We start from the raw sequence: 15,932 nt of genomic DNA on the forward strand, positions 1-15,932 counted from the left end.
TGGAAGCTAAGCCCACAAGCTGCACAGCGCAAAGAAGTCAAGGACAGCCTGCAAGCCCTCTGCGAGAGAACTGGTCAGCACCCTTCCCTGCTGGACTACAAGGACCGGCATGCATCGCGTAGCGGCAGCAAGCTCCGCTCCGGGACCCCGGCGCAACGGAGCCTGGGAAGTGAAGTCTCCCGGCGGCCCCAGTCGCGTCGCGAAGTCAGAAGGGAGGCGTTGCTAGTCCGCTCCATCAGCACGCCGGTTTCTGGACGAGCTCCGAGCCTCTTGCTCCCGCTCAGGATTTTCGCGGGCGGCGGCAGGAGCAGTATGGCTTGCTTGAGTAAACTCCAGGGGGAGGAGGGAGATGGGAGTGGATGGGGAGGCGGGGTCAGCGGAAGCGGCAGGTTGCTTCCTTCTCCTCACGCTTCCTCCCCGCCTCTCCCTGAGGGAGCGGTGGGAGGGGGAGGGAAGGGCAGAGGGAAGGTAGTGACACGTGTCAATCAACCCCCCCCTCCGGGGGGCGCGCGCTCCGGGGCTCGCGCCGAGGGCTCGCGCCCCTGCCTCGTGCCTGCGCCGCTCGTATGTAAATGAGGGCGCGTGACGCGGGACGCAGATGGACAAGGGAAGAGAGAGAATGGCCGCTGCCGCCGCCGCTGCTGCCGCCGCCGCCGCCGCTCAGTGCCGGAGCCCTAGGTGCGCGGCGGAGAGGAGAGGATTCCGGCGGGAACTCGACTCTTGGCGCCACCGCCTCATGCACTGTGTAGGTAAGAGAGACACGGGCCGGGGCCCCTGCTCCGCGCGGCGACGGCTGCCGCAGCCCGAGGAGTTTGTGGCTGAGGGGGTTAGTTGAATCTCCCGTTCGGGTCAGTTCAATGGGGGAGCGCGATGGGAGCGGCGGCGGCGCGGCGGCTCCGGCGCTCGCCTTTTGTCTGGGGGCTTCTCGCCCGGCGCGATTCGCGCTCCTTTCCTTCATCAGCTCTTGCGCTCCTCAGGAACTGTTAGTTCGGACCCGCTCGCCGAGCCCCCGAGGAAACCGCTCGCTCGCGCTTTCCCCGAAACTCCGCGGCGCCCCTCGCAGCCTGCCGTCCACCCTGTCGGGGGACAGGCAGCGGCCCGGCGGGTCGGCCTCCGGATGGAGGGGAGCCGGCGGGCAGGGCCGGCGGGAGGAAGGCGGGCTGGTCCGCGCCCCCGCCGGGCGCACACACACCCCCTTCTCGCCGCAGGCGGCCGGGCCGGTCGATGCAGCCGAGTGCCCGGGGACTGGGACCGGGGCGACCCCCCGGGCGCTCGCGGGGCGGGGGTCGCGGGTGGGCCGGCGGGGGGCGAGGGGCGGCGGGGGCGTCGCCCGAGGGGCGGGGGCACCCAACTCTGCCCTCTCGCGCTCAGCGGCGGCGGCGCTGTGTGTACCCCTTTAAGAAGGAGCTCCTCGAGCACTGACGGTTGGGATTTGAAGTTCTTCCTCCCTCTTTGGAAGTCTGGACCGATGGGGGGTGTTGCCATGGTGACGGCACCCTTTCCCCCTCCCCACCTTACCCCCCCTCCTTTTCTCCTCGCGGACGCCGGGACGGCTCTGGTCCTCTTGTACTGTCATGTGATGGACCCTTCCCTGCATATTCACGCACATCGCCCTCCCCACCTCCCATCCCCGTTCTCTTGCAATTCCATCTTCCCTTTCGGTGGGGTCGGAATCGTTTTGCTACAAACTTCTGGGCTCGGGGCTGTCATTCTGCGGGCTGCTCGGGGTGGCAGGAGATTGTGGGAACTCCCCACCGTGCCGCGGTCGCTTTTTTGTCTGAGACGTGTGCGAGGAGCTGTTACCCAGCAGGTTGGTTTAGTGGGCATAGAAGGGACTATGAGGGTTATGGGATGGGGTGTGTTGTGCTTGTTTGTTTTGGAAGGGGGTGTGGGTTGGAGAGTGGTATAAAGGAGGTATAAAGGAAGATTGCATTGTTTTAAGGAGTGGATGGGTAGTGATAGCAGCTTGCTCGACTGGCGATTAAATCTTGGCATTTGGAGTTGAGGAGTAGTAACCTTAGTGCCTTAAGAAAACAACTCTCTTACCTTGTTTCCATCTGTTCTTGCGCCACCTCGCGCCCCTTTTCCTCCACCCCCACTCAGATTTGTTTGGTTAGTACCTGAAGATCTTTCTTGTTTTTCCCTAGTGAAAAGGAGACCAATAAACTAGTGCAGCTTCAGCTTAGAAATGTGCCTGCAGAATACGGTGGTTATGGGAAAATGTGCAAGAAGGAAGCTTACTCCGACTAGGAGCATTTAAGTTCACTTTAAGCAATAAACTGTTTTATCCTTATAAAATATATTTTGGTCTTACTTTAGGAAACATTCTGGGAAATAGCTTTAGTCAAGTATTTATAAGTGATTTTAGTTCTTAGAAAAAGTTAAAAAAATTTTTTTAAAACCCTCATGGTATTCTTTTATAAAAATGTTAAGCCAAGTGTTGCTAGTGCTTCCTGAATACAAAACGGACCCATTTTTATAATTGCTTATGTAAAGATCTCTTCCAGTGACAACCTGTTTAGAAATTGTTGAGTTCGTTCCGTGAGAATAAGGCAGGATGACAGCATTGAAGCACTGGCTCAAGATAAAATTGTGTTAAGTTTTACCGAGGTACACCGTGATCTGTAGATGTTTTCCGTCAGTTTTTATGTTTTGGAATACTTTGGGGTTTTCTCTTTTCTTCTTGTTGGATACATTAAGTATGGCTCTGTCTCACAAAAATATGTGTAGTTTTGAAAAATAGTCAAAATTTAAACACGACATTGGATTTGATGGAAAAAGGGATTTGTTTAGAGTATCTTTCTGCCTTATCAACACACAAGTAGAACTCAATTGAAAATTGAGTTGATGTGGTATGTATAAAATGCAATCTCTATATTATATTTTTAATGTAGTGTATAACTGTACTGTATTTGAAAAGAAATTTTTTCCTGGGCTCTAACTATATTTGAAAATTGTTTCCCATGGTCAGTCAAGAGACCTAGTAAAACCCATCTCATACTTTTTTTCATTATTTTTACATAAATAATAAAACTTTTAAAATAGGATATACACTTGTTGATTGGTTTTTTCAGTATCATATATGTGAAGCATTTATTCATAGTGAGAATTAGGATTAAATATAGTTTGTGTCATTATTTTAAATTACCTTTTGCTATTTACGTGCTTATATTCAATACTTAAGTTTGTAAATATATTTACAAAAAAGCACAAATCTTTTTCCTTTTTGCATGTGTGTGAATATTTATATGTATATATCTGTATTGAATATATTCAGTGCTCTTATTGCTTGAAATAATTTTCATAAATTATACTTTCTATAATTTGGGAAAGATAATTATCCCCAAATCTTATTTTTATGAGACAGAAATTGTAAGCAATGTCCTGGGGTCATACAGCGAATTAGTATTGAGCCAGTAGTGAAGTTTTAAATCTCAATTCTTAGCCCAAGTTTTTAAACTAATCTGATTTTTTTAATAACTCATATAATATTCTAATTTCATAAGGGAAAAAGTTCATTTTAGTTGTCAGGACTATTGGAAGTTAGCTAAGATGCTTAACTCTTGACATGGAAAGCAATGTTTGCTTTTCTCTATTTGTGGAACTCATGTCTTTAGGTTAGATTTGTGACTACTCTGAGATTTATTCCTGGTTTTTCTTTTTTACAATTTAACTGAAAAGTTCTACAAACTCTTATGTCCTAATTAATAGCTCTACTTAAAATGTGGTGCTTTTTATAATTTTTCTATAATCCTATACAATGCTATAATTTTGAGTATGCTCAGCTAACAAATGTTTGAGTGCTTATTGGATATAGTAAATAGTATCCTAGTACTCAGTATGATATTGAGTGATAATGGATAAAGTCTTGGGTCTTATGAAATATATAATACAATTAGTATCTGATAAGTCATTAAATTTAAAACAAAGTCCAGCATAAAAGAAATGTATTAGCATATTTTTAAATATTACCAGGTCTTATATAGTCTATTAGGATATTCAATCTGGGAGATAGGCCTAGTTCTTTGTTTTTCTACTTTTGGCTAACTTTTAATTTTGATAAAATTTCAAATTTATAAGAAAAGTTGGAAGGCTAGTACAAGGAACTCCTATGTACCCTTACTCACATTCACCAGTTGTATTACATTATGCTGCATTTATCATTCTTGCCTTACAGCTATTTTTTTCTGAACCATATGAGGATAATTTAGTGACAGCATACCTCTACTCTTAAATTCTTCAGTGTATATTTCCGAAAACCAAGGATATTATCTTATGTAACCACAGTGTAAATTATTAAAACCAGGGGATTTAAAAATGACATAATACTATTATCTATTTCATAATCCATGCTCAATTTTTATCTTGTTTATCTATAAGCTCCTCCTACCTTCCAGTCCTGGATCATATATTGTATTTCCTAGAACTATCTGTTTTGTCTGTCTTGATCTGGAACACTTCCTCAGCCTTTCTTGTTTTTCTTGACCTTGACATTTTTTAAAAGTACAGGATGGTTATTTTGTGGAATGTCCCTAATATGAATTTGTCTGTTGCTTTCTCATGACTAGATTGCTTATACATATTTGGCAGGAATACCTCTCGAGAGATGTTCTCTCTCTATCAGTACATCATATCTTGAGGTTCATAATGTTGGTTTGTCCCAATGTTGGTGATGTTAGTTTTGAAAATTTGAGTAAGGTGGTATCTCCATATTTCTTCTTGAAAGTTATTATTTATCCTTTTACATTAATAATGTAATTCATAGGGAAAATATTTTGAGGAACAGAATATTAACATAGTCTCACCAGTATTTCACCCACAAGTTTTAACATCCATTCATGATTTTCTAACTTTGTCATTCCTTCTATAATTAGTACTTGGTAGACTGTCATAAAGCAATCTTTCCTGTCTCCTCCATTATTTATTTATTTATCCAGTTATTTTTATCAACATGAACTCATAGATTTGGGGGTTATTTAATGGTTAAATCCATTACGATCATTACTTTGATTCCCCGATTGTCTTGGATTGGTCTTTGGGAGCCTCATGAAGCTGGTTCCAGTGTTTTTTGGCAAGTCACACCTCTCACCCTCATTTCTCAAATGACTTTTTGAGCACTTCCTTCCTGCCCAAACAAGATATTCCAGGTTCATCTTGTACTTAACCTGTCCCAGCCCTGACATAAATTATTTCTCCAAAGAACCCTCCATTCTTTTTAGTGGAGAATAAATTTAGACACCAAAATCTGAACACTAGGTTTCAGGACTGTTTTTAAACCCTATTTTTTTCTGATACAGAAGCTAATACTCTGTGTAACTGATTTGCCTAAGGTTGCAACAACAAAACAAAATGGCAAAGATCTGATTAGAATCATTCTTTAAACTCCAGTTTCTTTTGTACATACCATTATTGTCCAGTAGAAATATAATGGGAGCCAAATATTTAATTTAAAATTTTCTGGTAACCACATTTGAAAAGCACATTTTTAAGGTCAATATCCTCAAAATATTTTAACATTAATCCATGCCAAATTATTAATGAGTTAGTTTACATTTTTTTAATATTAAATTTTTGAAGTTAGGATTTTATACATCTAACACATCTTAATTTTGAACTAGCCACATTTCAAGTGCTTAATAGCCACATATGGCCGAGTGGCTCTCATTGGACAGCACAGTTTTATAGTATAATAGCTCCAGCCAACACTTGATACTATGGTACCACTGATTTCAAATGTGTTAATATTACCCAAACCCACAACCTAATTTATCTTTCTCCAGATCTTTTATTTGTATAGAAAATACAGCAAATAAATAGGCTCTGGAGCTAGAGTACCTGTGTTTGAAGCATAGTGTTACAACTTACCAATGTGGACAAGTTGCTTAACCTCTCTGTACTTCAGTTTCTTATCTGTAAATTGGAGATAATGAAGTGGTTTGAGAATTAATTATGTTGATATATGTTAATATGTGCCTACCATATAAAAACATTCCATGAATGTTAGGTATTATTATTAGTGATTGACACAGGTTATTAGCAGCTTTGAGCTTTATGTTTTTGTCAATAGATTTTTTTTCTGGTGGGAATGCTGATAAACTAATAAAAGGATCAGGAGGCATATTAGAGGAACAGATAGTGAGGGCTTGCATGATCTATATTCTAGGGTTAGTTTGGAGTCATAGAGTCAGTTTTATTTTTTATTTATTTATTTATTTTTATTTGAGAGAGAGAGAGATCACAAGTAGGCAGGGAGGCAGGCAGAGAGAGAGAGGGGGAAGCAGGCTCCCTGCTGAGCAGAGAGCCCGATGCGGGGCTCGATCCCAGGACCCTGAGACCATGACCTGGGCCGAAGGCAGAGGCTTAAACCACTGAGCCACCCAGGCGCCCCCAGAGTCAGAGTTTTAGAATCACAGTATATCATTTAGCATAATACTGTCTTTTCATATATGGAGAGATCAAAAGAATGATACCTTCCTACATTCTAAGGAATCTTTTGGCTTTGGAGTACCTGAATACAAGAAATTAGTTTAAATTCATTTTAATATATTTTTTTAAGATTTTATTTATTTATTTGAGAGAGAGAATGAGAAGGGGGAGGGTCAGAGGGAGAAGCAGACTCCCTGCCAAGCAGGGAGCCTGATGTGGGATTAGATCCCTGGATTCCACGATCATGACCTGAGCCAAAGGCAGTCACTTAACCAACTGAGCCACCCAGGTGCCCAGTTTAAATTCATTTTTAAAAATCTGTATCATACTAGATCATCTTGAAGCTACTCTGTGTCAGTATTTTCTCTATTTTACTCTTCCTGTTAAATACATCACTGTCTTAGAGTTTTGCATACTGCATGTGTTTGTAGAGTGGACTTTCTTCCAAAATACCTGTGCCATTTATAATCGCAGTAGGGGTATCAGAGGCTAGTCTCTTCCTCTGTTTTTAGCCTGTGAAGAAGTTATGGGAGTACTTCATGGAGCTGTGACTCTTTAAAAATAGGGACAGTCCAGGTAAATAAAATTCTAGATAATCAACTTGACACTTCTTTCTTCTGGCTTCTTGCCTTCTGCTCTTTTGTGTGTCCACTGACTTCTGCTTCATCTGTTCATTATTGCCATGTAACTTCCAGAAGAGTAAATCTCCTTAGAAATCTGAATTTGATGGGGACTGGTATGGATGGGTCCACCCAAGAACCTTGGCACTTGGCTGTACAACTATTTTTTCAAGCACTTGCTGTTGTTTTACCAATTTAAAAAGGTGTAAATTATGGCACTAATTACATGCACAAGGCAGATGGAACCTATGATGATAATGAATAGTTGGGTGGTTAAGATGTGTATCCACATTTGTCTTTACATTTGGGATATCAGTGGATTTCGCGTGTAAAATTTGAAATTCTGTGTACTCCTGCATTATTTTATACTTGGAAAATTAAAATTCTGCCGTCCTTAGAACCAAGCAGTGTATGAAACTTGTATTTTTGCAGATGTTAAGATATAGACTACAAGTTGGTCTAAACATATCATAGCCTCCTGCATGGTGCTGTCTCTTCATGTCCATGCTGTTTCCTTTGGCTGGCTATCTGTGTGCATCCCTCTCTGCTTGGCTGTGCGCCCTGATATGTTGTTATTATATGTCCTCCATGTTCCCCTGACTTGTCTGACTTTCAGCTCTGGTCTTTAATTCTACCACAGTGCAGTCCTGGGAGGAGCAACAAAGGCATGTAGATTTTTGGATGTGTAATTTTTTTTCTTTATTAGTAAATCCAGCCTTTCAATTATAATATTCTACATTTTTTTATGTGTGGATTTCCTGTCTTTTTCTTTTTTCAATAGTATTCCTTCATATATATATATATCTCCAGCATTCATGTGTGATAGATAACAATTGGTTAGAGCACTAAATTCATACATTCAAAATTTGGAGGACCCATTTAACTTCATTAGACTCCATACTTAGGGCTGAATCCATCATTAAGCAATTCTTTCAGAAGTTTTTACTCACCACAGAAAGCAAAAGAATTTGAAACTTAATGAAGAATCAGTTTTCTATATCTCATTTTGTACAGTTTTCTAATGGTTGATAACAAACCTAACATGCTTATTTCATTCACTTCTTATTTTTCTTTTTTCTGTATTTTTATTTGTTGCCAAGTTATTATTACTTTCTTTATGGTTTCTCACAGATTCAGTTTTTATAATGAAGTAAGCACGTTGGGCAGGCAGATAAGATTTTAGTTTATATCTATGTGCATTGCTGGTTTTGTTGTCTTTCAGTCTAGCTTATAATCTATATTAAGTTATTATTTGGAATACTTGCTTTGGTTTTGTAGTTTACAAACCAGTAGCATCTTCCATTTGTCTTTCTTCATAAAAGTAAAACCTCATAATCATATTCAGTAGTTGATCATGGTTTACCAGACTGCTTTTTCCCCATTTGTTTGTCTAGCTTCTTCTTTACAACCCATAGATTTTCATCTGCTTTTAATTCTCTTTTGTACACATTGCCCCAAATTCCCACCTGTCTTTTTAGTTGTATCTTCTACCATACATCCTCGGTCACTTTTAAAAATCAATTGTAACCTAGAGACTATTCTAAGGTATTTATTGAAAAACAGATTTGAGACCTTTCTTCATTCAAATAGGCCAGTTCTTTTTACTCTATATCATGCTTTAAGAAATCTTAACATTCCTTGGGCAGAAGAAGGGGACCCTCAAAATAATCCAGTGAACTTTTACACTAAAAAAGTAAGGCAGTTGGCTGTAAGTAGGAAAACGAGAAGACCGAGTATCACCAAATCTAATGAGAGGAGTATTACAACAAGAAAGGACCGTTACGTATTATTGAGATGTTAAGTACCTTCAAACAGGAAAGTATACATTGTTTTTGACACCATTTAGGTTCTAGGTGACATAACTGGTAATTTCAGCAGTGTGGTGGGGAGGGAAGCCATATTGTAATAAGCTAGAAAATAATTAAGATGTGTATAAGAGGAGATAACATTTGTAGTAGACTACTCATTTGAGAAGCTGCATTTGAGGAAAAACAGATAAATGAAGCAGTAATTGGATGAACCTGGGGTCTAGGGATATTTAGGTGGGAGATAACCATTATGATGGGGAATGCTTTTTTGAATCAGTAATAATTGACAATTACTTGATATATTATTTAATTTGACACTTGAATGCAACAAGATATTGAGACATATAAATAGAATGGGCTTGGTTTGACTCACTGAATGTGAACTATAAAAGTATCTCTTGGGGCGCCTGGCTGACTCAGTTGGTTAAGCATACTTCTGCTTTTGGCTCAGGTCATGATCCCAGGGTCCTGGGATTGAGTCCCACATTGGGCTCCTTGCTCAGAGGGGAGCCTGCTTCTCCCCCTCCCTCTGCCTGCTACTCCCCCTGCTTGTGCACACACACACTCTCTCTCTCTCTGGTGTGTGTATGTATCAAATAAATAAATAAAATCTTTTTAAAATTATCAAAAAATTTTTTTTTCAAAAAATACTTTACTAATTAAGTTCATCACTGAAATACATGCAGAATTAGTGTGTTACACAATTTAAAGGAATGTTTTTTTCTCCACTTAATTTACTTTTGTCAGTTAATCATCAAATATCATGAGTCCTGCTGTGTGTGCCAGTTAATGGGGTATAATTCTATGTTTCTTCCTTACTGGGTTCTGAACTGAAAGTAGACTTAGGAATCAGAGATTAAAATACTGACTTTTTAAATGGTAGGTTGTATGGAAGAACTTGGCTTGGAATTGAGGCCAAATCTCAGATTTTTTTACTCTCTGTCCCCCTTAATTGAATTTACCAACTTAACAAAGATAGAGCAGCCAGCAGGAAGTTCTGTGCCTGATAGAGCTTGGTGAATTTACCATGTGATTTGCTTATTGGTAGGTATGACCATCTAGACAGAGTGAGACGTAGGCTTGGCCATGCATGAAAATGACCTTTAAAACATTAATTCATCCTACTAGGAACAACTATCAGGATGTTGCCAATATTAGTCATTCCTCTTTCCTTTGGGAGGACTGAATAAAGGGTAGAGAAAAGGGCAGAAGCCTCTTTCAAAATACTTCCCTAAGAATGCGAAAATTGTTGGGAGAGGTGGGGACTGTGGGTGGGTAAAAAGCTTATTGTATATACTAGGAATAAGGCTTAGACTTTGCTTTTATTAAAGCACTCACAGTTATCAGGGATATTGTATTAAAGTTTGTATAATATAATGGAAAGAGAGAAGCAGAAACAATTTTGATTCGAAGTGATGAGGCTTCCAAAGACTGAGTGAAAGCAGGAGTTGGCAAACTTTTTTTTTTTTTTAAAGATTTTATTTATTTATTTGACAGAGATCACAAATAGGCAGAGAAGCAGGCAGAGAGAGAGAGGAGGAAGCAGGCTCCCTGCCAAGCAGAGAGCTCGATGTGGGACTCGATCCCAGGACCCTGGGATCATGACCTGAGCCGAAGGCAGAGGCTTTAACCCACTGAGCCACCCAGGCGCCCACAAACTTTTTTTTTTTTTTTTAAATATTCCTTATGCTGTACTTTTCATCTCCTGACTTACTTATCTTATAACTAGAAGTTTATACTTCTTAATCTCCTTTATCTATTTTGCCCATCCTTGCACCCACCTCCCCTCTGGCAATAACCAGTTCCCTGTATTGAAGGGTCTGGGTGTTTTTTTGTTGTTTATGTTTGTTTTGCTTTTTAGATACCTCATATAAGTGAAATCATGTGGTACTTGTCTCTCTCTGTCTGACTTATTTCATCTAGCATAATACCCTCTAGCTCATCACTGTTGCTGCAAATGGCAAGATCTCATTTTTGTTTTATGACAGAGTAATATTCTTGTGTGTGTGTGTGTGTGTGTGTGTGTGTGTGAGTGTGTGTATCACGTCTTTATCCATCCATCAATGGATGTATTGATTGGCTGTTGTAAATAATGCTGCAATAAACATATGGGTGCATATATCTTTTTGAATTAGTGTTTTTGTTTTCTTTGGGTAAATACCCAGTAGTGGAATTACTGGATCATATGGTGTTTCTATTTTTAGTTTTTTGAGGAACCTCCATATTGTTTTCCACAGTGGCTGGACCTTGTTACATTTCCACCAGTAGTGCATAAGCATTCCCTTACTCCACATCCTCTCCAGCACTTGTTATTTCTTGTCATTTTGATATTAGCCATTCTGACTGTTGCGAGGTAATATATCATTGTGGTTTGATTTGCATTCCCCTGATGATTAGTGATGTTAAACATATTTTCTTGTGTCTGTTGGCCATCTGTATGTCTTCTTTGGAAAAATGTTTATTCAGCCCATTTTTTAATTGGATTTTTTTTTTTTTTTTGTGGTGAGTTGTATATGTTCTTTATGTATTTTGGATTTTAACCCTTTATCAGATATATCATTTGCAAATATCTTCTCCCATACAGTAGGTTGGCTTTTTGTTTTGTTGATGAGGTTTTCTGTGCTGTACAAAAGCTTTTTTGTAAAGTGCTGGATAGTAAATTTGGTCTCTGTTGCAGCTATTCAATTTTACTGTTAAAGTGCAAAAGCAATATATAAATGAATGGCCATGGCTGTATTTCAGTAAAAAATTATTTACAAAAATAGCCAGATGTGGCCTACAGATCATAGTTCGCCTATCCCTATGTTAAATGTTCTAGTGGGAGAGTAGGTCGGAGGCAACAGGCAGAAGGATAGTGTAAGCAAAAGTATAGAAGTCTAAATAATGATATATTCTGAAAATATTCAGCATTCTAGTATCATTGGAGTATAAGGTGGGAGTAGGGAGGAGGACTGGAAGTATAAATTACGTCCTCTATAAGGAAGAAATTATGAGTCTTAAAGTTTTGTTGTTTTTTTTTAAACGGGTAATAAGCACGATCAGGTAAGTTGGCTTATGTTCATTTTGAACATCTGCTGTTGGTTCAGGTTTGAGGGGGTTTTTTGGTCTGTAATAGTTTTAAGAAGCTCAAATTGAAGCAGCTCTTTTAAATCAAAACTGGGAAAATGAGCAGTCTCCACATCAATATATTAATGAAGATGTTGGATTGCTGAAATACTTGCAAATGGCACCCTTCTTTTCTGCCTGGGCTCTGAACAATTTGAAAAATAAGGAAAAGGTTGGGAGCCAAAAAATCACTTCTCCTACTGATCAGACCAGGTTAGAGGAACAGCTTGGTGGGAGAGTCATATGGTCTGTCACTGGCCAACTTATCCACCCAATCCTAGCCATACTAGGGAAGCAGAGCAAAATATGAGTTTTCTGCAGGTATGTTTTCCCAATAGCTCACTCCCAAGGGGAAAGGAAGCAGAACTGAGCTCTGTCTACTCAGTTGTTCTTTACAAAATCTCCGATCAGATCATGCAGTTGGTTCACTTCCCTAGGGGTGAAGAGATGCTCATATTGTGCTTGTGAAGCACCTTTCCTCATAGAAATGGGGAGCAAGGAAAAGTTGTTATTCCTTACCGTCCAGGCTACTTTTTTTGCAGAGTTGTATCTATAGATAAGTTCAACTGTTATTATACTGAAAAGTCAAACTTACATATTCTGGATATTTAAAAAAATATTTAATTCTCGTGTTTGAAATAACCATATTTCTTAAACTCTTCTTTAATGAACTAGATTTTCTACAGACCTGTGTAAAATAATTGAATAAAATCCATGTTTGGTGAGAAAAGAAAGATAATACTAACTTCTTTATCAAGTGACTTTTTAAATTTAGAAAGAACACTATTTTTTTAAGTGAGAAAAGCAGATACTTTGATAAATAGTTTATGCTTTTAATCAGCTCTGATTATGGGTGCTTATGCAGTTTATTCACTGGTATCTCTTTCTTTAAAATGTTATCAATTCTTCCTTATTCTCTTTCTCTTCTCTTTCTGAACAAGTCAGTACCTAAACCATCAGGTGGAACAAAGCAAGGGTAAGTGTCTACACTGAATGGTGTATGTGGGGGGAGAGAGCCATGTCTTCTTGGAGGAGTGGAATGTCAGAGCCTGACAGGGATAAGGAGGGTCCCCATGTGGGTTGATGGGGTTTCAAGAGGTGAAGAGTATTCTGCCTATAAGGGCATGCTGGTGCAAGTTGTCAGAGTCCCAGCAGGGTATCTGTGAAGGATAGTAGGCCTGGTATGAGGGAGGATTGGTTGTTCCTAGTAAGGAGTGTTCAGACCTGAACAGGGTAGGAAGATAAAGAGGGCATCTGCTTGGAGAAAGGGTAGGAAAGAAAAACATCCATGTAGGGGGTAACCTGGTGTGGATGTATTGAGGAGGAAGTTGATGCGTGGACATCCCAGTGTAAAATGTCAGAGTCTGAGGGTGGGGAGAGGAAGGCATCCCATGGAGGGTCAGCTCAGCATAGGTAGGATGTTAGAGCCTGAGCAGCAAGAGGAGGATATTCTTGTAGGAGGGGTGCCAGGCATGAGAAATAGGGGCCTGATCAAAGTGAGTAAGTTGTATACATGAGGGAGGTGTGGGGGTATTAGTGCAGAGAAGGGTGAGGAAAGTATCCCTGTAGGGAAGGGGAGACAGCCACACATCGGTTACATACAGGGAGACTGGTCAAAAAAATAAAAAAGGTAATGGGAGCCAGGCCTCTCACTGTTGAGAGGGGAGTTTCAAATGTGGAATTGGGGAAAACTAGAATGCTGTCTGTAGTGTTGGACTGGAAATGAGATATTGGTGTGAATTCATGGTTTTCATTATGTATAGATTAGAAATATAGAAGTTAATGTGTGTGTATGTATACACACTTATGCCCTATACTGTTCACTGAGGAGGGGCCTAGTAGCATTGACAGTCCAGTAACATTGTACATAATGTGTCCTTGTTAATTTCCTGATTTTAATAGTTATATTCCTAAAAGAATGCTTTTGTAGGAATTACTTGTTAAAAGGATTCAAGGGTGGAGGAACATGATATAGGCCATTTACTCTCAAATAGTTGGAAAAATGAAAATTTGTATCATACTTAAAACATTTTCTATAAACTTAAAAATTGTTACAGGAGCACCTACGTGGCTCAGTCAGTTAAGCGTCTGACTTTTCCATCACTTTTGAACTTTTCCAAAGAATGGTGAATGATCAAATAGAAGGGTTCTGGGATCAAGCCCTGTATCAGGCTCCCCGTTTAGTGGGGAGTCTGCTTATCCCTTCGCCTCTCCCTCTGTTCTCTCTTTCTCTCTCTCTCTCAAATAAATAAAATTTTTAAAATAAATACATATGTTATAGAGTAAAAATATTTAAAAGCAGTGTTGAGTCAAAATATTACATTCTCTTGAATTAATCACTTTCAGGCCTTAAAACCACACAGTAGTATATAAATTGTAGGTTTTTCAACACTTTTGAAATAATGATAGCTAATATCTTTGAGTGCTTACCATGCATCATACACTATGTGTATGTGTATTAATCACATTCAGTTTTCATATGTGAAATAATACAATTTTTGTTTTCATTTTACCAATTAGAAAACTGAGGCTTAGAGAAGCTGCCCAAGACTTTCCATAGAGGAAATACGAAGGTAGAATTCTACCTCTTTTTTTACTACTACTCTCTTGGTCAAACCTGGTTAAAAAATTAACAAGTCTGATCCTTCCTAATCAGATAGTTGTGTCTAAAGCTTTAGTAAAGTAGTGCTGTTCTCTGTTTCATTTCAGAACCCTGAGTTTGAAGAGTAGGTAAAAGTGTTTTAGATTTAGACCACCTCAGTGCTTGGTTCTTGGTAAGAAATAAGAGAAAATAGGATCTTCTGTTATTTAAACATGCATATCTGAGTTAAGGATTCTGTTTGGGTAGATTAATCAGAAATAATATACCCAGATTTCTTTCTTGGTCACTATTGGAAATAGTGGGTGGTAAGAGCATGGAGTTAGTGGGGCAAGGATTTTTGCCAGCACAGACTGTCAGTGTTTTTATTCTGGATATAAAGTTGTTCTCTATCCCAATTCCAAGAATGATGGCCATCTTCTTTCCATCTCTTCTGAATTTTTCCAAGGAATGGTAAATGATCAAATAGAGGGTAGCTAATGAGAGTTTATTATTTCATTTTAACTCCCTGTTTCTTCTATTCCCTGATACCCATCTAGAGTCTAGGAAAATAGTGCCTGGTAAATTTTTTTTTTTTTAAACACACCAGCATTAATGATCAGCCTAATCATAACCTATTTTTTCTCCTTTGCCTTATTATTTGACCTTTAATATTTCCATTCTGGCATCAGTATAACTTATAAATGGGTTAGAATATCCCTATGAGTATACATTAGCTTACTTAGCTAACTGATCCTACTACGTTATCTTCACTCTTCTCATCAGTCTGAACCCACAGATCCTTTCATCCTTGTTACAGAGTTTTTGCTGACTCTCTCATTCTTTAGACCCATTCCAAATTTGCCCCTTTATTTTATATCAGAAATAATAGGATTTTCAGTGTTGAAGGAAGCGCGGTCATCTGCTCTGATTTGTTGTGCATCTCTTCCTCATAATTTTTTTTCACTAAGTATTTACAGGGTCAGGCATTGTGTTAGGGAACTCAGATGCATTAGATTATTTTCATGAAGCACAGTCTTGTAGATTACACAAGGTTTTCTTACTATAGTAAGTGCTGTAAAAGAAGCATATACAGTTATGATACAAAGGAGGATAGTGATCAGGTTTCTTTGTATGGGTCCAGGAATGGTCATAGGATGATTGTGGGATATGGAAAAGAGAGAACATGAGTCATAAAGAAACTTTTAGGTGGAATATAATAGTAATTATTTTATTTTTAATTATTTTACTTTGGATTAGGCATTAAATGCTTACACTTGTGTTCATTTGATTTTCACAATAGTTATATAAGTAGGAACTATTTTTATCATCCCCATTAAATAACTCTTAGGTAGTGGAAAACCATTGATGGGTTTGTTTGTTTTTTTTTAAGAT

The 15,932-nt window shown here is 39.3% G+C and overlaps 1 protein-coding gene across 2 annotated transcripts in view; it reads left to right on the forward strand.

The window, feature by feature from the left end:
• The first annotated feature begins 598 nt into the window (after positions 1 to 598).
• The window catches only part of LOC111149047 (ligand dependent nuclear receptor corepressor like), a 155,785-nt gene continuing 140,451 nt past the window's right edge, over positions 599 to 15,932 (forward strand). For both annotated transcript variants that reach the window (XM_022505944.1, XM_022505943.1), the window contains exon 1: positions 599 to 749. In XM_022505944.1, coding sequence (XP_022361652.1) covers positions 599 to 749 — 151 coding nt within the window. The remainder of the gene's footprint in view (positions 750 to 15,932) is intronic.

This window comes from Enhydra lutris, unplaced genomic scaffold (genome assembly GCF_002288905.1).
Source record: "Enhydra lutris kenyoni isolate GAN:26980312 unplaced genomic scaffold, ASM228890v2 scaffoldscaffold21, whole genome shotgun sequence".
NCBI lineage: Eukaryota > Metazoa > Chordata > Mammalia > Carnivora > Mustelidae > Enhydra > Enhydra lutris.